The 23,453-nt window shown below is 44.6% G+C and overlaps 2 protein-coding genes across 4 annotated transcripts in view; both read right to left on the bottom strand.

Moving 5' to 3' along the window:
* IFT172 (intraflagellar transport 172) overlaps positions 1–18,048 on the bottom strand; it is a 32,484-nt gene extending 14,436 nt beyond the window's left edge. For all 3 annotated transcript variants that reach the window (XM_004418212.3, XM_087436987.1, XM_087436986.1), the window contains exons 1-18: positions 17,888–18,048; positions 15,063–15,206; positions 14,731–14,843; positions 14,245–14,284; positions 13,878–13,943; positions 13,575–13,654; positions 13,279–13,366; positions 12,231–12,445; positions 11,200–11,323; positions 10,688–10,783; positions 9,616–9,777; positions 9,222–9,275; positions 8,896–8,999; positions 8,635–8,720; positions 4,863–4,975; positions 3,840–4,007; positions 783–919; positions 435–542 (exon numbers count right to left, since the gene is read on the bottom strand). In XM_004418212.3, the coding sequence (XP_004418269.1) occupies positions 435–542; positions 783–919; positions 3,840–4,007; positions 4,863–4,975; positions 8,635–8,720; positions 8,896–8,999; positions 9,222–9,275; positions 9,616–9,777; positions 10,688–10,783; positions 11,200–11,323; positions 12,231–12,445; positions 13,279–13,366; positions 13,575–13,654; positions 13,878–13,943; positions 14,245–14,284; positions 14,731–14,843; positions 15,063–15,206; positions 17,888–17,926 (1,937 nt within the window). In that variant the 5' untranslated portion in view covers positions 17,927–18,048. The remainder of the gene's footprint in view (positions 1–434; positions 543–782; positions 920–3,839; positions 4,008–4,862; positions 4,976–8,634; positions 8,721–8,895; positions 9,000–9,221; positions 9,276–9,615; positions 9,778–10,687; positions 10,784–11,199; positions 11,324–12,230; positions 12,446–13,278; positions 13,367–13,574; positions 13,655–13,877; positions 13,944–14,244; positions 14,285–14,730; positions 14,844–15,062; positions 15,207–17,887) is intronic.
* A 1,851-nt stretch (positions 18,049–19,899) lies between these two features.
* FNDC4 (fibronectin type III domain containing 4) lies at positions 19,900–23,029 on the bottom strand. The gene is made up of 7 exons (XM_014781541.2): positions 22,672–23,029; positions 22,349–22,493; positions 22,148–22,263; positions 21,698–21,902; positions 21,132–21,221; positions 20,677–20,801; positions 19,900–20,510 (listed from the first exon to the last, which is right to left on the bottom strand). The coding sequence occupies exons 2-7, from the start codon at positions 22,467–22,469 to the stop codon at positions 20,475–20,477; spliced, it is 693 nt and encodes a 230-aa protein (XP_014637027.1). The 5' UTR covers positions 22,470–22,493; positions 22,672–23,029; the 3' UTR covers positions 19,900–20,474.
* Positions 23,030–23,453: the final 424 nt, after the last annotated feature.

The raw sequence follows: 23,453 nt of genomic DNA, 5'->3' as shown, positions 1-23,453 counted from the left end.
CATTTTGCATAGAGAAAATCGAGAAATCAAGGCTTGGAAAGGTTAAGTTAACCTCTCTAAGGTTACATACATTGGTAAATGGAGCCAAGATTTGAACACAAAGAGTGTCAGTCCCAAGTTTGTCCTATAACTACACTCCTATGCTGTACTCAGAACATACTTATCAATGCATGGATTGTAGGGTGTGGGTGTTCAAAACTTTGAAGGGGCACCTAGTTAGAAAAACGGGAAGCAAAAACAAGAAAAGACATACTCCTATAATCTAGGATGGGAGGATGTTTGGAATAACTGTACTATGGAAGGGTTCTATGACATTTGTTGGCATGGGAAAGGAAGCAATGCCTTAACACTGGGTAGGAGCAGCCCATAGGCAAAATACCCACGTGGTCATCCCTCCTAGCTGCCTGGTACCTCAGTTCTACAGTCTGCCTCACCTCTCAGCAATGTGTAGCTGCCTTGCCTCTAGTGCCAGTTTACTCAAGGTTTTCCACATTGCCTCTGTTTCTGGGGTCATTTCCAGAGTTTCCAAGAAGGCTGTTGCCCTGGAGAGGGAAGGAAGAAAAACACAAGGAATGAGTCTAGGGTCAGGAAGACACCAAGGAATACTGGAGATGGGGCAGGAGAGGGGAAGGCCAGGCAATTATTTTCCCTTTTTGTCCAGTCTCATTCTTGGATCACCAGGTCCTTTTTAGATATGGCCAGTTTTACAACCCATCCCAGGTCCTCCTCTCTCAGAACCAGACTCTCCTACCACCTTGCTGGCTATCAGCCCAGCCCCTTACCGGGTGTAGTTGCCGTCATCAATGGCTGTTCCAAACTCGATAAGGCCTTCATCCAGTGTGTAGGCAACTGTAGTCACACCTTCAGTCACCATCACCTCGGTCTTTCCCCCGCCCCGCTCTAGACCTACAACATCACCCTGTAAAAATGCAATCCCACCACCCCACCCGAATTCCAGGTTAGTGTTTCCACAGACTCAACTGCGGAACAGACCCACCCTCACTCAGCCATTTACTCACACACTGAGGGAATTATAGTGGCCCTTGTTTTGCTAACATTTAGTTTCTCTCAAGAAGATAAAAATTCCTATGTATGGTAATGTCCTTGGGTTAAAGCACACTCATAGTTATGACGGCACTAACGCCTGCAGGTAAGCTGACAAAGTGTGGCATCCACATCTGCTTCCAGCAGTACCATGACTATGTATTCCTAAGGGTCCTCCTGTTAAAATATAACTTCAACCTGGGACATAGTTTTTAATGTATCGCTGTGTTCAACTGCATAAATCACTAGTAATGCTTCCTACTCCCTCTTCCACCTTTCTCCCTCAAGAAAAGAAAGAAAGAAAGAAAAAAGTCAGGAAGCTAAAACCTGAGCAGGAAAAAATGAAAGGTGAGCAAGTGAGAAGTGTACAGTTGCTCTGAAGGTAAGCACAGCCTGAGAGGACTAAACCTTGGGTCCTTCTGCAGGATGGGGAGGCCCAATCTGAGAGTCCCTCATTAAATCTGGCATCTTCTCAGTAAAGAGAACAAAAGAGGTACAGGTCAGTAACATGCCTGATTCCTGCAGAAGCAAACACAGTTCATCTCTGGAGGAAAACATGTCCATTTCAGGCCCTCAGGATTCCAAAAGATTACATTCAATGTAATATGAGCTCAAAGTAAAAAAATACCAAAATACAAGTTAACAAACCACTATAAAGGAATAAATAATAACTATAAACAACAGTCTTTGACCCCCAAGGATTTCAGATATTAAAGATAACAGTTAAGGAAAAAAACAGTTATGGAATATAAAATAATTATGTGGGAAATGTTTAAAGACCTAAAAGAGGAAATGAAAAATTAAGTAAGGAACAAAAGACTATCAAAAATAGGCAGATTGGAGAAAGAACCAAATAAAGCCTTGTGAAAAGTTTAATTTTTGAAGTAAAAACCTCAATGGATGGCTTAAATAACAGATTAGACAATGATGGAAGAAAATTAATGAACTGAAAGATGTATCTTAAGAAATTATCCAGGGCCGATCCCGTGGCTTAGCGGTTAAGTGTGCGCGCTCCACTACTGGCGGCCCGGGTTCGTATCCCGGGCGTGCACCGAGGCACCACTTCTCCGGCCATGCTGAGGCTGCGTCCCACATACAGCAACTAGAAGGATGTGCAAGTATGACATACAACTATCTACTGGGGCTTTGGGGCAAAAAAAAAGGAGGCGGATTGGCAATAGATGTTAGCTCAGAGCTGGTCTTCCTCAGCAAAAAGAGGAGGATTAGCACAGATGTTAGCTCAGGGCTGATCTTCCTCACAAAAAAAAAAAAAGAAAAAGAAAAAAAGAAATTATCCAGAATATAGCATGGAATGAGAAGGAGAAAGGAAATATGAAAGAGAGGTTAAAAAGGTATAGAAGACAGGACAAGAAATCTAACATATACCTAATTAGAGTTCTGACAAAGAAACTGGAAAATGTGAGAAAAGAAGCAATGTTTGAAGAGATAATGGCTGAGAAATTTCTAAGACTGATAAAAATATGTGTACTGACAAATATAGGAAGCATGATATATACCAAGCAGGATAAATAAAAGGAAATTTATATCTAGACACATTGTAGTAAAACTTCAAAACATCTAAGAAAAAGAAGATTTTAAAAGCAACCAGAGAGAAAAAACAGATCACTTCTACAGAAAGGGGTGTTAATATAACTCTCAGACCAACAAAAGAAGTCAATCAATGGGACAATATTTGCAAAAGGCTAAGAAAAATTAACTGTCAGTCTAGAATTGGGTACTGAGTGCAAGTATCTTTCAAGAACAAAGGCTAAATAAAAAACTGTTCAGATAATCAAAAACTGAGTGTTTATCATCAAAAGTCTTTCACTAAAGAAACTTCTAAGTGATATTCTTCCAGAAGAAGAAAAATAACTCCAGAGGGAAGATCAGCAATGCAAAAGGAAAAGGTAGACAGAGAAACTGGCACTGTGATGGTAAACTGAAACAAATTCCGTCTGTGTTAAATAATGTCTAACTTCGAGGATAACAGAAGAGAACGAAAACACTGGACAACAATAGCAAAAGGGAGGTAATCAAAGTTAAAGCCTTTTAAGGTCCTTGTATTGTTTTCAGGGGAGGGGGGATTAGACGCTGATTAACTTTAGACTTTGTTAATTTAAGTACACGGTAATCGCTATAGAAATAGATGTATAACCTCCAAACCAAAAAAGTGAAAAAAGGGTACTTTAAAAGAGACAAAACAAACAAACCAAAAAACCCAAACTTAATCAGTCTAAAATGAGGCAAAAAAGGAGAAAAAAGATACAGAAAAAGAACAAAAAGAAAGTATCAAGTGCTCCAGCCATACCCACACCAGTCATTCCAGCCTAGCACAGAGGCCTCTCCTCTCTGTTTTCACAGGCTCCTCCCAGATTTTGGAGGATTACTGTATGTGTGATGATATGGTGGGACGGGAGAGAGGGTTTGATCAGCAGTCTGAGAAAAAAGGAACTTTGAATGGCTTATAACAGAGAATCGGCACACAAGGAGGTGTCATGGAACTGCCCCTCCTATCAGGGATCTTCCAGCCTAAAGGAACTCCACATTATGACTTGGTGAATTCCTAGGGCCACTGTAATAGAGACCCATAATCCAGGGGTCTAATATAATGTCAGGAATCTGAACAAGGATGGCTCTGCGGCACATTCCGCTGTGGCGAAGGAATCTAAGCTTCACTTGCCAACTCTATCACAGAGATTATGGGTGGTGGGTAGAGAGAGCCAAGTACCCTTCGGAGCCTCCTGGGGGCTCTAATAGCTTGACACTATTTCTGAAGTGTCCTGGTGTCGACATACCCTGATAGAGGACATGGTGACCCTCTCAGGTGCCTCAATGTTGTACCATACACACAAGCTGTTTCGGTTTTGAGCTACCAGCACATCACTTCCTGGGACCCACTGCACGTAGGAGCAGAAGTTGAGGATCATTGTCTTAGAGCAGCTTTCAATATCATATAGATGCAACTAAAGAAGGAAGAGGTAGATAACACAATTAAAAGAAAATATGGGGTATCTTCTGATCTTGACCATTTCCCTAATGGTGAAATGTGCTGAGCTAACCCACCAGTCAGGTACACGCCAAATTTCAAAGCTTCTTGACCTGCAACCCTTGAAGTTTATGCTGAGTTGGTATAATCCGACTCTGGCCAAATAAGAGATGACCAAAAGAGCAAAGTTCTACACCCTAGGAATTTAAGTTAGGTGAAAGTCATACTTTCATTCTGAGAATAACTCTGGGCCAGAGTTACCAGCCTGGATTACAATAGTAAGGCCACCAGACAAATAAAATGGTCTTGAAATCTATGATATGGTTTTCACATCATAATGAAAATAAAATGAAAAATCACCAGATAGTCTCTCTGCCCTTGAGGTTGAACTTTTTGGTGATACAGTATAGAGATCAGAATCAATAAGGGGCTAGAAGACTGTCCTCAAGCCAGCTTCAATGCTGTTGGATAAGGGTAGCTGAAGAGCACTGGGGCAGTAGGTGTGGGTAAAGGGCAGCTAGGCGTGAGGAAGAGGAATATAAGGGTAAGGAAGTTTCATGAGGGCACAGACTTGTAAATGGTAAGACAGAAATCAACTCCCAAATTCCACTCTTGACTTTGGCGCCATCATGATACAATCTTCTTAAGGGTAATATAGGATGGGTTGTGATATCAGATACAAAGAATGTTGATTCTTCTGTGCCTTCTGCTATGCTAATGGCATAGCACCAAGAAATTATGTCCCATCCTGCCTCCCACAATCCCTGGTAGCAGCTAGTACCACATCCTTTATGAACCAGTCAATGGCTAAGGCCTTAGTAACCCTCCTCACACGAAGTTTCCGGTCCCTGAAGAGAAGCTTGTGCCCCGTCTCATTAAGTTCCAGCCAATCCACACGGCTCTCATGGCTGATGGTGCCAATGTTGTAGCCACCAATCAGATCCACTATAGAGTAAAGGAGACAGGGTTAAGAAGTGAGATTCCACATAATCATATACAGGGCATGAGGCAGCCTGCAAAAGACTGGCCTTGCAATCATAGGTTGGGCTTTAAGAATGTTACATCAGTCTAGAGTCTGTCAGTGAGGAATGCAAATGGCCAATACAACATAATTTTGCTAAGATGCTAGGTTTCTTAAAACTGTAGAGGTTTTGTTTTTGTTTAACTCTGTAGGTTTTTTTTTTTTTTAATTTTATTTATTTTTCTTCCCCCAAAGCCCCAGTAGATAGTTGTATGTCACAGCTGCACATCCTTCTAGTTGCTGTATGTGGGACACGGCCTCAGCATGGCCAGAGAAGCGGTGCGTCGGTGGGTGCCCGGGATCCGAACCCGGGCCGCCAGCAGCGGAGCGTGCGCACTTAACCGCTAAGCCACGGGGCCAGCCCTGCTTAACTCTGTAGTTAACTCAAAAGATCCAGACCCATCAAGAAATGTGATTCCTTTCTGGGACTCTTGGAGTTGTCTCACAGCCGATCAGAACTACAGAGCAACTGGCTTCTATTACTCCTGAAGTCCTCTGTAAGGCAGCACTAAGCACATTAAGGATGAACCCCAGTTGCAGCACACCAGTGAGAGAAAGCTGATGAATGAAATGACCTTGATGATCATATTGGCCCCAAGGAGTTACCTGCACATTTGAGTGCCTGTGATGTAAGAGCACTGAAGGGCAAACAGTGAGGAAGGCACACAGACAAAACAGAAGGAACCTTTGAGTAAAGTTAGGCTGGTCAGTGTAGAGGATGAATATTTTAGTTTGGTCTGAATCTTGTAGACAACATAAGAAATGATCAGGGCCGGCCCTGTGGCTTAGCAGTTAAGTGCGCGCTCCACTACTGGTGGCCCGGGTTTGGATCCCGGGCGCGCACCGACGCACCGCTTCTCTGGCCATGCTGAGGCCGTGTCCCACATACAGCAACTAGAAGGATGTACAACTATGACATACAACTATCTACTGGGGCTTTGGGGCAAAAAAAAAGGAGGAGGATTGGCAATAGATGTTAGCTCAGAGCCGGTCTTCCTCAGCAAAAAGAGGAGGATTAGCATGGATGTTAGCTCAGGGCTGATCTTCCTCACCAAAAAAAAAAAAAAAAGAAATGATCACATTTAGAACAGACCATCAGTGTTGGCTAGGATGCTTTCAGGGAGTCTCTTGATCAAAGCCCATTCACAACTCTTATTGATATACATCATTAATGAGCAATGTGCCTACCTTTGTTATATATGCTGAAGCTAAAGACCAAATGTTAGCTAATGTCTAAGACTGGGAAGACCAATTTAAAAATGAATTTTCCTTTAATCAAAAAGCAAAATGATAAAGCCATATTTTAATGCCCCAATTACAAGTAGAATCATGGAATGCTGGAGCTGTGGGGACCCTATTTCTGTGAATACCCTGAAATTATACAGAAAATTATGTGTGTACATATATTTTTCTAGGAAAGGATCTATGATTTTCATTAGATACTCAAAGGGGTCAGTGACCCAAAAAGGTTAAGAGAAGAACTGTCATTTTACATACATTGAAGATGAGACCTATAGAGTGAAGTGACTGGTCCAAAGTCTCATAGTTCATTATTGCTGCTGGAACTTAGGCCACTGGACTATATTATTATTTCCATTATGGATACTTACATTTCTGAGCTCAGCAACCTGTGACATAAAATTCATGAAATGCAAAAATATCTTCAGAACACACCCTGTGTATATGGAAACTTGATTTACAAGAGAGGACATTACAGATTAGTGGGTGAAGAATGGACTTTCAATAAATGGTTAAACGTATGGGAAAAAAATAAAATTAGATCCTACCCACATTATGCACAAAAATAAATTCCAGGTGAAAAGCAAAATTTAAAAATGTTAAAAATACAGCGGGGAATTGGAAGGATTTCTTAGATAAGACCTCAAAAACCACAAACTATTTCTTAAAAAGTGATAAAATCAACTACATGAAAATTAAAAATGTTTGATCACTAAAAGACCCCAAAAAGGAGAGAAAAGACAAGCCACAGGCTGAGACAAAATATCTGCAATACAAATAACCATTGAAGGCTATACATGCACAGAGAACTCCTTCAAGTCAATGAGGAAAAGACAAGCTGATTTTAAAAACAGGCAATAAGGGCCGGCCCCGTGGCTTAGTGGTTAAGTGCACGCACTCCGCTACTGGCGGCCCGGGTTCGGATCCCGGGCACGCAACAACGCACTGCTTCTCCGGCCATGCTGAGGCCGTGTCCCACATACAGCAACTAGAAGGATGTGCAACTATGACATACAACTATCTACTGGGGCTTTCGGGAAAAAAAAGGAGGAGGATTGGCAATAGATGTTAGCTCACAGCCAGTCTTCCTCAGCAAAAAGAGGAGGATTAGCATGGATGTTAGCTCAGAGCTGATCTTCCTCACACACACAAAAAAATAGGCAATGAATATGAACTTCAATTCACAGAAGAAGAATCCAAATGGCCAATAAACAAATGAACAATAAAAAAAATTAATACAATGAGATATTATTTCACACACATCAGATCGAGCCAAATCAGGAAGTCAGGCAATCTCAATTATTGGAGAGGATGTGGAACAACGGGAGCTCTAACTACTAGTAGGAATGTAAATTTGTAGAACTTCTTTGAAGAGCAATTTGGAAATATTTAGTGAAATTGAAGATGAACCTCGTCTATGATTCAGCAATTCCACTCTAGGTGTAAACCTTAGAAAACCGCAACACTGTAACAGTGAAAAACCAACAACTTAAATGTCCATCAATAAGAGGAGAGAGAAAAGATCCAAGGTAAATATAATGAAATGCTGGGATCTGACAGTACTAGGTATGGGTATACAAGTAATACTATTATTATTATTAATAGCTAACGTTTATTAAGTGCTTATTATGTACGAGGAACTAGTCTAAGTGCTTTTCATATGCGGTAAGTACTATTTTTATCCCTATTTTGTGAATGAGGAAATTGAGATACAGAAAGATTAAGTAACTTACCTAAGATCACACAGGTAGTAAGTAGAGAAGTGGGGAGGTTTGACTCCAGAGCCCTGTTCTTAACAACTACACTACACAGCTATATTATTCTCTCTCCTTTTTGGAGAATACTATGCTATTCTCTATACTTTTTTTTCTATGCTTGAAATATTTCATGATAAAAAATTAACTATTAATATACAAAATAAGATTTATAAACGTGAACATTTGTAAAATGCAAATAAAGTTTGTCATCACTAGTTACTAATGACAAACTATACAAAAAAATAAGGCCTCTTACAGTTCTAAGAGACTATGATCCTATGAAGTCTAAAGAGGAAAATTCATAAATTTGCTAACGGTTCTTCTCTACAATTCACAATTTTCCAGCCCTAGATAGATGCCTACATGGGAAGGCCTATATATGTACCTATATATCTATCTCTAGACATCTAGACATAGACACACATAAATGGATTTAAACATTTCACATATCCACTGTAAGAGAGGGATCACACATTTACTTTGTGCCTCTCAGATTCCTGGATTCTCCACTGCATACAATCTTGTGATAGGGAAGCGTACTATAAACATCTATTTTGTTATTAAAATTATGAGAGAGTCTTACTCACCTATAGCAATAGTCTTAATATCAACAAGATAAGCCAGTTTCTTATTATCTTCCATTCCTCGCTGATGCCTCTCATTAATACGGACACTGAAACATGAAGAGTGAGGTAAGGCAAAATGGGCTTAGACAGTTGGGATGTTTATCAAGGGCTCTGAAGTACCACATAGAATGAAGTTTTTAGATTAACCTGAGGACAAAGAAGTTAGAAGTCAAAAAGGAATTCTTTTGGGTTTCAAAAATTTAGAGAACCTTGGGGGGTTACCTGATGAGGTGGGGGTTCATGAACTCAGTACGTACAGAACCCAGGGTATCATTACTCCCATATTCCACCAGGGTTAGCTCTCCAGCGTTGAAGATCATGCAAACCTGGGGATAAATGGAATTATTATATGGTGGAAAGGCATGAAGAAAGAGAAAAACAGCAGAGGGAGGTTACTGTCAGTTCAAAGTGACTCCCACTTTTCTCTTTAATCTGCTCCTCTGCCTATTTCACCTTCCCCCTTTATCTGCTGCCACTTGATATCCCTTTGACACAGAAGCTAGAAGTAGGCTTATCAAGATGGTGATGGTGAATCACATTCTACTCACATTTTCATTTTCAAAGAAAAACTTTTCATTGCCACCAGATCCCTGCCAAGCTACCTGTAAAGGGGAGAGAAGATATAACAAACAATGTAGACAACTATCTAAGACAATGCTGAAAGAATGACAGGGTGGGAGGCAGAGAGATTGAGTTTGGGAAGGCTTTGACATTGTACGAAAGAGGTGCTATGTCAGATTTTGCCCTTAACCCTATGTTTCTGAGAGAAGGTGTAAAAACAGTCCAACAGCGGTGATTCATATTCTAGGATTCTAAACCTCCTTGGTCCCATACCCTGAAACCACATCCCCAAAACACCAGAATGTTAGAGCTTCTCATGGAGATCTTCCCCTAGGAACCCTGGCTCCCCCGAAGTAGCACCTCAAGATGCCCCATTCCTACCTCACTAAGGCGATTAGTGTTCAGGTCCCCCAGTAGCAGCGTGTCTGATGTGTGGGCCACCAAGTAACGTTCCTTTCCCAGGATTTTCACCTCTTCCACCTCATAGCCATAGTGTGACTTGAGTACCACTCGGGTCCCCGATGATAGGTTCTTCACAATCACCTTGGTAAGGGACAAGTCTGAGTTCCCTAGGCTTCCCCCAACCCAAAAGAGGGATGACCATGCTGTGCCCTTTGCCCACCTCCATAGTGCTAAACAAAGCTAATATCTTGTTTCTTCACCTGGCCTAGGATATTGTTGGTAATAATGACACCTCAAATTTATGTAGTGCTTTACTATTTATGAAATGCTTTCATATATTATCTCTTTTGATGCTCATAATATATATGATTCTGGAAGTTCCACCAGGTAAAACCAATCACTCTCCCTACGTTCCCACAGCTCTTTGTACAAACCTTTATGATAACTTTTACCACAGTGTACTATATTATTTTTTGATATGTCTGTCTCCTTTGCTAGAATGATCTCCTCGATTAAGGGACAATGTATTTCAGATAATTATCTTTGTATTCTCAGTGCCTAACATTGCTGACACACAGAAAATGGATAAATGTTTCTGGAGAAAATAAAAGAATGAAGGAACCAATGAATAATAAACGGAAGGAAAAGAGGATAGAGGTAAAGAAAAGAGAAAAGTGGGCTCAGGAACTATGGAATTAGCTTGCAACATCATACACAGTGAGTTCAGAGGCCCTTAAAACAACAGAATTCACCCTTGTAATCCTATTTATCATCCAGTTAACAGCATATAGGTAGTGAAGTTTTAAACCAGGAAGATGTAAGTGGCAATCTCTGTACCCCTTAGGTCTGGTGTCTAACCCTTTTCTTACAATAAGCTGGAGGAACTATAGCAGGAAAATTGCCAGGGAGCTGCTCTGACACATTCTGTTCCCCAGAAGAGCTCTGCCAGAGGTTAAATTTGACACTGTGGCTGTGGCCAGAAGGCAGGGAAGTATTACAGGATGAATGAACCATGGCAAGATCTCGGTGTGGCAGGCTATCAGCTGCTTACCTGGCTAGGTCCCACATATGTCAACTCAAACTTGTTCTTGTAAATGCTCCTTCGGAGGCAACAGTCAAACTGTTCCACTCCACCACAGAGCGTGCCCTAGAAGGGAAAGTGACAACATAAAGGGTAACACACACAGTACATAGGCATGGGGAGGGTATCTAGAGATACCCTCAAAACCTAGGTCCCAGAATCTAGAGACGAAGTGGCAGTAAAAGTGCTGGTAATTTTTGGAAGTACCAGAAAGAAAGAGGTGGCAATCACAGGACTCAAGGGCACCACATATTGTGGGGATCTAAGGGGGAAATCAGCCCTTCCTATACAACTCTTTGTCCCTTTTGGCCTCCAATACAGTATGAATTTCACTTCCCTGCTTTTAACATCAGATTTTTAGGTTGGGGTCAAAAGGGAAGAGGAGATTTTCCGATGTCAGGAGATGGTGCTTTAGGATAAGGCAGGATTTTTCCTAGTTTGGAGAAAGTCACCAATGCAGAAAGAGGTCAACAGTAACACACCGCACACAGTCGTGAGCCATCCCGCTTCCAGGCCAAGGCAGTGACGGTGTATAAGTTGGCAATCTCCTTGGGCTTTGCCTCTTCCCAGATGCTTCTTCGAGGGCTCCAGTTGAGCACCCGAAGTCTGAAATAAAGTATGTGGCTTTTAGAAGAGATGGAGGCTGAGCAAAAGAGTGAAAATGGGCTGGTAACTGAAGGAAATTAGTCCTGCTTTATCAGAGAAGAAAGGAAATAAAAGAGAACAGATAAGCTAGGGAGTCTAGTAGGAGAGGACAAAAAGGATCAAAGGAAGCAAGTTGGGAAAACCGAGTCAAAAGTAAAATGGGGTAAGAGTGACGGGAATGGAAAAAACAAAAGGATATTGTAGCTGGTGAGAAAAATGAGCTGTTAGCAGTAGAGAAATATGGAAAAAGAAAAGAGAAATGTAGGAGTCAGAGAAGAAAGAAAGGAACAGGAAGAGACACATATAAGATCGAAGGAGATAGAAAGACAGGACTGACAAAACTGGGGTTAAAAGCACTCCAAGGAAGTGACGGGACTCAAACCCTAGCTGTTTATCTACTCTTCCTTCCTTCCTTCATTCACCAAACATTTGAGCATATATTATGTACTAGATACTAATCTAGGCACTAGAGATAAAAAAAATGAATACTAGGCCCTCTTCTCAAGCGCTCTTCAGTTTAGCCAGATAGATACAAACACCAAACTACAATATAATGCGGTAAACACTCAGCCAGTGGTCTGAAAAGGGGTGAAGGGAACACAAAGAAACTGGAGAGGAACTCTGCTGTGGAATCCTAGAGAGAGTCATAGAGACACAACAAGAGCATGGTGCCTTTTGGAACTGCCAGCATGTCAATGAATGGTGGGAGCAGGAAGAGGAAAGTGTATGAATTAAAACCTGAGAATCTCTGTCAACATACACTTGATTCTGATCTAGTCTCCCACTCTAGTTGAGAATAACTGAGCAAAATCAAAGAATGTACACAGGAAGAGTAGGCAGAAGAAGATGCAGTGGAAAGGGGACCTACCTGTCATAACTTCCCAGCACAACAGATTGGCCCCCAGGACTTGCTGCAGCTGTGGTGAACTCCCGCTCCTGAGGGTCACGGCTATAATCAAACGTTTGTAGCACATGGCCTTCCTTTCCATAGGCCACAATCCTCCGATCACAGCCTGCAGCCACGATGCTGTTGGTTGCCCAAGCCAATGCATAGGGTGGGCATGGGTGGTTAACCAATTTCCCCTAAGACAGAAGCAGAGGGTTTCAATCGCTCTGACTCTGAGGATGCCATCCCAGAAATTTCTCATTCCTAGCACCTGATACACTCACTCTGACCATCCTACACTGCAGACATCTTTCTCCCAACATTTTCCCACCCCCAACACATCCTAATCCCGAAGATTTCACAAACTGTCTTTCTGTCTTATACTCACACACACATACATATGACATATGTGCACACTTCCTGACCTTGTGCTCAAGAGGAAACCTCAAAATACTTGTGTGTTGGAGATCTTTAATATGCATCTAATAAGGCCCCCCGCAAAAGGACCTGTCCTAAACATCAGCCAATACTGTGTAGGCCCACAGGGAGCACATGGCTCCTTTTTTTTTAGGAAGGATAAACTTAATTATTACACAAGTAATTCTTAATGTAAATGATTCAAACATTAGAGAATTATATAGAGTAAAACATGAATGTTTCCTTTACCCCCCCATCTTTTCCCTTTTCCCTCCTGAGAGTAAATAACTCTTTTTTTCTATGAATTTATATACATACACATATTTTTTACATAAATGAGAATTTTTTTCATTTTTCATTACTCTGAGTCTTTATTTCCCTTTGTCTCAAGGTCCCTTTCACCTGATTCACCCTTTCCCATAAATATTAAGCTCTGTCCTCCTAAACGCAAATCCTCTCTTTGGCCACATCCAACTGTTTCTCTCCCTGAGGTCTCACTCCTCTAGCCTCCCCCTACCAGCACCTCAATCTAAATTCCTTAGATGTCCAACCTCCTCTAGGAGGGCTCTTGGGATTTCCTTATCTCCTATCCCAGAGCATCCTTTATACATACCTGTGACTCTCCAGAGCCTTCATCATCAAAGAAATACCTAACAATAGTGCCATCTGCATGACCAGAGAGAATTCCTTTCCCAGAATAACTGAAAAAGTAGAAAAGAAGGAAAGGAGAGAAACACAGGGAGAGTTATCCCACAAAGAAAGTCCCCTTTCTCTGTCAAACACTACCCTACTTGTGGTTCCTGCTACCAGTCCTCCCCATCTTTCATACTATGGGCTCCCATTCCAGACTTCCCCATAGCTTTTTCCTACCATTTCCAAGCTCTTGGGATACCACTCTTCCTTACTCACTTTGTTGTCAGTGATACCACGTAAGAATCTGTCCCATAGATGGTAGATGATTTATTAGTCTTAGTGTTTGCTAAACGAACCTGAAAATGGGAGAATGAACATAAGTCTGGTTAGGCTACTTTCAATTTCGCCCAGGTCCTAAGAAAAGAAAAACAAATAATAATAAAAAAAAAATGCCCTGGTCCTTACATGCCCTCCCCCAGTACACGACTTGACCCTAAGGGAGAAGATTAACCATATTCCTCTCTCCAGAACCATTATCCTCATCCACAACCTCTCCTGTGTTTCTCTTCTCTCCTTTACCTTCCCTTCAGCCAGTCCAAAGACAATGATGTACTCTGCTGGCCACTGCAGACAAGTAACAGCACTCTGTAAGGAAGAAATAATGGAAAAGGATAACCTTGTCTACGTAGGTTAGCACACTTATGACAACCTGAACCTGAACAACCTGCCACATGTCACCACCCCAATCACCTATAGGGAAGGAGAGGAGGGGACACAACTGGGGCTCTAAGGAGGAAAGCAGATGAGCAGACAGGCAGCACCATCCTTGCAGTAGGAAAAGTCAGATTCAGATGTTAAAAAATCCAACTCCTAGTTGCATTTATAAGCAGATATATTGATACATGTTTGTTCATTCCAATCTCCCAGGGACTGGTTTGAACTTTACCGTCTGGATGAACTTGTTACAGATAACTTTCTTGTCACCCCTGCCAAATAAAAAGGAGGGAAAGCATATTAAAAACCACGTCCATAAATAAATTGCCACAAATGATGCTGGGGGAAGGGAAGAAAGAACAGATAGCTTCGCTGGCCCACTAGTGTTTCCTACCACTCTGTAGAAGCCCTGAAAGGAGGCATAAGAGGGAGGAGTCTGAGTAGCTTTGGAACAATAGCAAAGACACAACATCACTCAGGGCTCCCCAGGATCTCACAGGGCCTCCTTGTTGACCTTAGACTGATTCCTCCAGGGATAGGATGGCAGAACACGGGGGGCAGGCAAAGGTAGGGAAGCAACAACAGACTCTGGAAGGCCTCTGCCTCCCATGCCCCAGCTTGGCTCCTCATCCTGTTTATTTTCGCTCCCCTGTGAGGCATTTCTTCCTGCCTTCCCCTTCTTTTCTGAACCACACCATCTTCCAATCTCCATCCTCACCAATCTTCTCCAATCTTGTAGACATAGATGATGTTGTCGGTCTGTCCTATGGCAATTTTAGTGGAATCAGGAGAAAAAGCCATGCCCTTCACCATATAGCTCTTTCTGCCATACTAAGAGTTAAAAAAAGAAAAGAAAAAAAAGTAATGAGTATACGTGAAAGAGAAAAGAGAAGAAAAAGTGCATGTGTGACTGTAATTGCCTTGAGGGATTTATACAGAGAAAAGGAGGGGCAGGCCATTTCCTATGCCTATGGCTAGGAAGTAAGTTAAAAGTTTTACAGGTTCATAAGGCCCCATCAATAGGTTAAGGTACACATGAGTACTCTTCACCTTCATGTCAGCTGGTTTGGTGGAGAACTTATCTCTCCGCTCCCCATGTTCATCATACAGCAACACCACTCGGTCCACTGTGCAGACAGCAAATTTGGCATTGTTCTGGGACCAAGCCATGCAGGTCACCTTTGCAGCTCCATCCTGCAGAGGCAAAGGGGGAAAAAATAAACCCAGGTGCTGATCTAGAACACCAAAAGCATTTCTATTAAAGTTCCATTAGTTCTAGTGCGACTTTGGTCAATTTTCTTCCTGCGTTTCTAGTTCCTTTACTTCTAGTGTGACTTTGGTCAATTTTCTTCCTATCACAGTCCTTAAAACAAAGAGATGCTCGTGATCCATCCTGGTCTCCAAGGCCATAAAACCCTGGACTGTGAGAACAAGGTGCTTCTACAAACCCATAATACAAATGCACTAAGAGATGACATGCTAAACCAACTGTACCAATGTGTCCCTGCAATGGCCTCCTTGTTCCCTCATATCCCAGGTCTGCTACTGAAATCAATTCAATTGTCTGATACGTTTTGGTCTTTAGCCATTCACTCAATTAATATTTTTTGAGTACCTTATTGAGAAAGGCACTTGGCCAGGGCTGAGAGTGAGACAAAGAGCAAAATAAGGTCCCTGCCCCAGGATCTAATAAGATGGTGCAAACACAGGAAAAGTCCCATAAGAGAGGTATGTACAAAGTACTATAATAGTTTGGAGAAGCCTGAGATAATCTGATGTTTAAATAATCAACATTAAGCTTTGAAGAATGGATGGAGCTGAGTGGGGAAATTATCTGAGGTAGAAGGAACGGCATGACCAAAGGCAACTTCTGGTCAAGAAACAGTAATTTAATTTAGCCGAAACTATCTTGTAAATAGCAGGATAGAGGAAGCAAGGCAGGAAAAACAGAGTGAGGCCAGCTCAGGAAGGTCTTCGAAGTTAGGTTAAGGAGTTTGGGCTTACTTGGTAGGAAAGGGAGAGACGGTGAAAGTTCTGAAATAGTAAAATAATCAGAGTTGAGATTTAGGATGAACGATGCCATCTTGTTTTGTTTTTTCCTAACTATCCACTTCACAGAAGCCCAAGTTAGAAGTGATCATCTCCCAGTAAATTATTTTTGCCATGTCTGTCCCTTTCCCCACCAGTCCTGGTCCTCTATGGTTCTGCACCAAGGATTTCCTTCCTTAAAATAAAAAATTTAGCTTCTGTTCCAATTGTTTGATTAATTACTTGGGCTCTAGATCTCTGGCTTAAAACATTGTTACTTTTCACTCCTAACTCACCTACCTCCAAAGTCAAAGGTAAAAAAGCCTTTCTTCATCAAAATCCTCAAACCACAGTCAGCAAATAGCCACATCACCACCTTTATCACCCTCCAACTCTTGATTATATTAGGTTAGAAGAGCTGAGGGCTCCTCAATAACCGTTGCTGATCATCTTCCTTCATTATTTTGCCCAATCCTGGGCATTTGGCCCTTTCCTGTATCATGACATCATCTTATTTTGAAAGACTGAAGGAGGATTTCATTTCCAATAATTCCATTAGGGTAAAGGAATTTTTAAATTACAGATTCAGGGGGCAGTTTACAGAGCAATGAGCAGATCTCTCTTTTGTTCTAACTTCCTTCTGTTCTCCTAAAGCTACCTCTGTAAAGCCTTCCTGATTCCCATAATGAATCAATTCTCCTTTCTCTACAATATGTACCTCACAGAACTGTGTGAGGATTAAGCGAGAAAGGGAACACAATAATAATAGTTAACCTTTAACAAGCACTTACCATAGACAGGCATTTTGATAAGTGCTTGATATGTATTATCTCATTTTACCTCATTACTCAGGTAGATGCTGTTATTATGCCCCTTTTACAGATGGGGAAACTAAGCACGGAAAGGTGAAGTAATTTGCTCAAGTTTACATATACAGTTTGTAAGTGGCAGAACCAAGATTTAAATCCATGTTTGACTCCATAAACCACAATCCTAGCTTTTTAACTTATGCTGCCCTGGTACATATTAAACACTCGCTTATGGCAGATGTTACTCTCATTAGCTTTGCATTATTTTGTCCTTTGCATTTTAAATGTCCTTCTCTCTCGTCTATCAGTTTTCACACTGCTTTTCAGTTTGCAATGTTCTTTTGTGTGTATTACTTCATTTAACTCTTCCCCTAAGTTCCCCAAGGTTGCTATTATTATTACTCCCATTTTCCAAATGAAGAAGCTGGGTAAGCACTCTGAGAGATTATGTCATAAGGGCTAAAGTCAGCGGTATCAGGTCATTTACTTAAAGCAGTGGTGGTGCTAGGACTTGAATTCTGGTCTCCTAACGCCAAAACCCAGCCTCTCTTCACCATGTTTCAGGTTTGCTGCCCCAGTGCCCAGCCTCTTCTGAATCTGAGATCTTCACCATCAGAACGAACGGTGCGGTCTCCTGCACTCCCTCTGTGGGGCTTGCACCTAAAGCGTTTATTTAACTCGGTGTAGATTTGTGTTCGTTGTTTACATGTGCGCCTCTCTCTCTAGTACGAGCCTCTTGAAGCCAGGGGCAATAACTGAGGTAGTTCTGGATCCCTCCGAGCCCCAGCACCGGGTCTGGTGCACCACTGATGCTAAATGAAACGTAATGAAAGCTACAGTGGTTAGCTGTCCATCTCGCCTACTCTATCGATGTAAATCGATCGAAAACTCTATCGATGGAGCAGAGTCCGAATCATCACTATAGCCTTTCGTCTTCTGCACACAGTAGGCGCTCAACGTTATTAAACTTCAGTCGTCCCCCATTTTTCTTGGAACGTTAAGGCGGGCAGGGGAGGGAAGAGGCACGCATCTCCTCACCTGAGGCGTCAGCAGGGTCCTCAGGTGCTTCAACTGCATGACGAACACCTGTCTCTCAGATGCCACCAGACAGCGACAACTCCCGTGGTTACCTGGACAACCCGCCACGCAGCCGCAGCGACACCCGCTGACGCAGATGCGACCAGAGCGCAACACACGTCGCAAGGTCACCACGTAAGATCGCCGCGAAGCAAACAGAACGCGCGCCGGCGCAGTGAGATCTAGGGCAGGACCTTGGGCGGGCTTGATGGAGCTTCTCTTCGACCAATCCCGTCGCTGCATGCAAACCCGAGCTGAGGCCACGCCCACAAGCCGTGCCCAAACTCCGGGTGCTACGCAATCATTGTCTTTCTGACTCTTTGACGTACGTAAGCGTGGCTCAATGCATTCTTTTAATCTTCGCAACCCTGGAGGAAAGCAGGGCGGTTGCTATTATAGGCCTTTTACAGTTGTCAGAACTGAACCCAAATAGGTTATATGACTTCCACGGGATCACAAGGTTAATAATGATAGCTTACAGCGAATACTCAGTATGTGTCTGCCAGGTACTGTGCAAAGTGTTATACGTGCATTACCTTATTTCATCTCAAAGCTGCCTTATGAAGGGGATAGCATTCTTAGATAGTTTATATACTATTTTACATAATAGGAGACTCAGGATTAGAGGGGTCAGTTGCCCAAGCTGACACAATCAGTAAAGGACGGAACTGGGATTCAATCCAGAGCTGGTACCTTTAAACACTCTTTATATTCCTTCTTAATTGCTAGCTCCCTATCTCCATGCCATGCTACTATATCCTGTCACACTTCCATCCCGAGAAATGATGATGTGTCTAGAGTCTGAGAGATGAGTGTTTTGGAACCAGTGGCCAGGGAGAGGTAAGGTACCCTACTTCTGAATTGGGTAATGGTGGATTAAAAACTGCTGCTTAGATCAGGATGCTTTTATGGTTTAGGGTGGACAGCAAAAGCTGAGTTTGGCTCACCTGATAGGTTAAGGTTAAGTCCTGTGATACCTAGGGTTGAAGCTTGGTTAAGTAGAAGACTGATTTTTGTTTGCATTCGGGTGCCTTTCAGAATTACTGGTCTAATTTCTTATAACATACTAGAGAGATCAATGCAGAAAAGGAGAGTTATTCATAAGCCTCCTCTAAGGATCAGAGGTTGAGAAGACCTGTAACCCTCCAGAAAGTGTAGCATATGCTGTCCAGACAGATGCTGGGTTCTGAAGCCCTTCCCTGACAGTGGTTGCAAATGTCAACAGGTATTTCTCTCACTGGCCCCAACCCCCCTTTGAACTTAAGAGTAGAGGACAGCCTCTATTTTCACAGGTAACAAGTAGGCTCCAGAGCCCAAATTATAATTCTTTTGACAGGGGAATTCCAACCCCTCTGTTTTATTTCCAGAATCCTCCTCTGGATATAGTGGGAGAGAGTGAATATAAACTCATTTATGCTTTACAATTATTATTGACTTTGACCGAATGAACAGAGACAAAGACAGACAGAGACAAAAGGGAAAGCGGGGGCAGGGAAGAGGAGGCATAGGAATGCACAGGATAGGAGGACTGAGGGATCTATGAATGTAGCTGCTCTTTCATTTCTCCCAAGACACATTCAGTCCTTTTCTGAAAATTAGCTCAGGGTTGGTGGAGGAGTCAGAGGAATAAATGGTGAGGAGCTGGGCTGCCGATGTGGGCAGTGAAGATAAAAAGGCTACTGGCCCTCTCATGTGACATAACCTTAGCTTTCACTGGTCCAGGAATAATTTATATCTTTTTCTTTCCCTTTTCCCCCTGCTCAACCAACAAAGCAAAAGGAACTAGGACTCGAGTTTTCTACGCCCCTTTCTGGCCCCTCTCCACTCATCCCAGGCTGGAGAATCAAAGCAAACACCTTAAAATAAGAGTCAGCTCCTGTCAAGTTGGTGGTGGTGTGAGGGGCCCTTGTAGTCAGGGGAGAGACAGTGGGGAAATGTCTTCAGCATACTATACAGTATACCATACAGTCGGCTCCAGTTTGTCCAAGAACCTTTATTGGAAAAATGTCCACGGGGTGAGATCACCAGCAGCTGGAGGGGCTGCCAGGTGAAAGGGGAGCACCTGAGGCTCCATGGAAGACATTGGAGTAGTGCAGTGCAGCATCTGCCTCCAGGCCCAGAAAATTCCTTTTATTTGCTGGGGGAGGGGGTGTACCCACAGAAACACCCCTCTCTTTAACCCAGAGGCAAGATGTGGGGCAGCTGGGGATGCCAAGAGTCCTGATGCAGGTGAAATGGGGCCCCATTTGGGACCTAATGGAATAGGATTGAACAAATGACTCTCCTCTGGACTTGGGGGATGGGAGGACACATTCCATCTGATACCACTCCCCAGGTCCAGGGGCACAGACCCTAAGAGACCTACCTTCTGGCCCTGCTCACAGTGGAAAGAGGATGGGTACCAGGCCTGAGATTGTGGGAGTGTCATTACCCTCTGGGAGACTGTGGGATCCTTCAGTCTTGAGCAGGTCACCATCTAAGGCTCTCCCTGACCCCATCCCCATCCCCAGGTTTTTAGTGCATCTGTGTTCTGGTTCTGTTTCTTCACTCATACGTCGATGGTATTGATGGATGGTGACTTTTTCTGTGAAAGAAAATGGCTTGAGTCTCTAATTTCAGGAAGGTAATAGCTTCCTCCATCCCAGATTTCCATTCTCCCTCTTTTCCTGTCCCTCTTTGGCCTTCTCCCTTTCCTTGGCTGCTCCTCATGGGAAAAATTACCCTTCCCACCCTCACTGGCCCCACATCACCTGTCTTGTCCCCACTGGCCTTCCCTGAGGACTCTGTTCGGGCCCCTTCCCTTTCTCCTTGGGGTTGTTGTTGGAGTCGTTGTCCTTGATGATGTCATACTGACGGCAGAATAGCCCAATTACAGCTGAAACACAACAATACAGTCTGAGCCTTGATCTCAACCTCCGCACTCACAGCCTCGAAGGGCCGTGAGATACCCCCACAGTTTCTAGAAAATCTAAGAAAATCCTTGAATTCCTTGTGCCCATGCACAAGCACCACCCTCTTGATCTTCCTCTCTGGGCTCCCAACAGCCTCTTCTGCCTCTCTTCAGACTTCTGCTCATCTCCCTCAACTAAGCATCTCCCCACTCCATTTCTCTCACCCCCTTTTCTCCCGCCAACCTTCACCACCTCTTGCCTTCACTAAGCCCCACTCCCTCAATCCCTGATCCCCCATCCAGCTGCTTACTCACCAGCCCACATGAGCAACACCACCACAATGATGACCACTTCCCCCGTCTGCAGTGGTCGCTCTCCTTCCAGACCCTCCACTGTGATATCACCTGAGACGGAAAGAGGAAGACTCCACGTTATCGGGAGCAGCTAGAGAGCAGCTGTCTACGCAGACAGTTAAGGATGGAGATGCTGGGGATTAGAGTCAGGGTAGACCCATCACAGGGTTGCCCCTGGTAGTCCCTCTCTGGGAAGCTGTTGGTGGACAGGTAGTTAGAGACCAAAATGTAGGAGGGCTTCAGGTCAGGTACTCACTGATGCAGGCTGCATCTGCTGTGAACTGAGGTTGGGTAAAAGGAAGCTTAAAAGCCCTTCTGCCAAACGATTCACTACCAGCCTGTCTATACCCGGTCCCCTGCCAACCTGCTTTCCTCCCTTTCCTGGCAGTACAATGAATTAAATCATCCATCTATTGATCTAAGTTAGACTGTTGCTTGCTTTGGGGAAGTAAACAGGAGGCTAAAGGCCAGGTAAAAAGGCAGAGAATCCAAAGCTTTAGGGAGTGGGGAAGCGCTGAGATCCTCACCTGGGCTTGAGCTGTTTGAGGGTAGCCGGTCAGATCCCTTGAGAGTTCGGAAGTGCACCCGGGGCCCTGGGGGGCTCTCTCCCCGAAGGCCGATGCTCCTGACCTGCACTGTGTAGTCGCTGTCTTCAGCCAGGCCCCAGAGGGCACAGGCCCGAGTGGTGGTGTTCACCTCCCGGATCACACGCTGCCCAGGGCCATTCTGTCGCTGCAGGGAGATGGCAGAGGAGGGCAGCTTCACCCCAGTCCCAGGTCACAAGGCTCAAGCCAGGACTCCAACATCCAAGCACTCCAAGGGAGTAGGGTGAAAAGAGCAGCTTGAGCCAGGGAACACCAGCTCCCAGATTCTCCCACCGCTGGGAGGGGAGCTTGGGGGTGGGGGGAGGGAGGTAACCCAAGGAATGTTCAGAGATCCAAGGACACAGGTTAGGGGAGTAGAAGGGTGATTCATACTTGCTGGGAAATGGAGTAGCCAATGACGATGTTGCCTTCTGGGACGTCCCAGGACACAGTGGCCGAGTTGGCTCTGAGGTGAGTGACTGTCACATTCACAGGAGATGGAGGCCGGTCTGTAGGTGCCAGTGTGTTAACAGGTTAACAGGTTCCACTCATAGACTAGCTCAGGTTAACTCCCACCCCTCCTCCTTTACTCACCTGCTCGCACAAAGCCCAGGTCACAACTGACCAGCAGGAGGACAGTGGGGCTTAGATATGGGGACAGGGGCATCAGCGAAGCCATGGTCTCCACTGAGTCTGCTGGGAGACGCTGGGGCATCCGCTTGACATCCAGGCGGGGCTCCTGGAGGTGGCAGGAGTTGTGGAGGGTCAAGGACTGGCCAGAACGCACGGTAGGCAGCAGCTCTCCCGGGTTCCCCACAGCCCACAGCAGAACCAGAAACCCCCTTTTCCCCACGCCCTCCCCGCCCCCGTATCACTCGGGCGCCCTCTGTGCACGGCTCTGCCCTGCCCACACTCACCTCCGCCGGTCCTCGCGGTCGGTCAGGCCTCGGGGGGCTGCTGGGTGCCCAGAGGGCGGCCCATCGCGCGACTCGGTGGCGCTGCCCCTACCCCATCCCGGCGCGGGCCCGGCGAGGCGGGCAGTGCGGGACTGAGCTGCGGGCAGAGGACGGAGGCGTAGCGGCCGCGGAGTCTGTCGGTGAGCAGGGGGCGGTGCCGGCGCGGCCTGGCGGTTGGCCTGGGTCCCCAGTGCGGGAGGCAGTGCGGCTGCCTCCGCCAGCCCCTGCAGCGGGATGTGACCGTCCCGGCCAGCCAGCCGCCGCCTTCTGCAGAGCTGGCCCCGCTCGCTCCGCCGCAGCCCGGCCGGGACGTGCGGCCCGCCCCGCCCCGCTGGGGTTCTTGCCGCCGTCATTCCCCCGCCCCCGGTTCTCTCAGGGCTCCTCCCACGACCCTCCCATTGGCGGCCTCCCGGGCCCCCATCCCGTCAGATCCCGGCTCAATCCGCCGAGCCCGCGGGGGCGTCGAGGGAGGCGCAGGTGCGAGGGTCTCCGGCACCTGGGAGAGCCCCTCCCTCCGGATGGAATTAGCCAAGTTGGGGGTAGGAATTCCACCTCCGGAGCAGGAGGGGACAGAGTGATTGAGAGAATAATTGTTTTAACAATCTCATACTTGTAGACTGCGTCAGCTTTTTAAGTCTTTTCGCCATTCATAATATGATATTGATTCCCTTCACTCTCTCATTCATTCTTTCATTTATTAAGCAAATATTTATTGAGCGTCTCCTATGTGTTTCGCATGTTAA

The sequence above is a fragment of the Ceratotherium simum genome, chromosome 11, assembly GCF_057802395.1.
Source record: "Ceratotherium simum simum isolate JZ-2026a chromosome 11, ASM5780239v1, whole genome shotgun sequence".
Lineage (NCBI taxonomy): Eukaryota > Metazoa > Chordata > Mammalia > Perissodactyla > Rhinocerotidae > Ceratotherium > Ceratotherium simum.
The sequence above is the reverse complement of the archived record's forward strand: the minus strand, read 5'-3'. Positions and strand labels throughout refer to the sequence as shown.

What these genes read in the sequence shown, in the direction of transcription:
- FNDC4 (XM_014781541.2), bottom strand. Translation starts at nt 22,469, where the DNA reads ATGCCCCAGCGTCTCCCAGCAGACTCAGTGGAGACCATGGCTTCGCTG. An exon ending in GCTACTCCATTTCCCAGCAA is followed by an intron (nt 21,903 to 22,147) that starts GTATGAATCACC and finishes ATCTCCCTGCAG; the next exon opens with CGACAGAATGGCCCTGGGCA. An exon ending in GGCCAGTGGGGACAAGACAG is followed by an intron (nt 20,511 to 20,676) that starts GTGATGTGGGGC and finishes TTTCTTTCACAG; the next exon opens with AAAAAGTCACCATCCATCAA.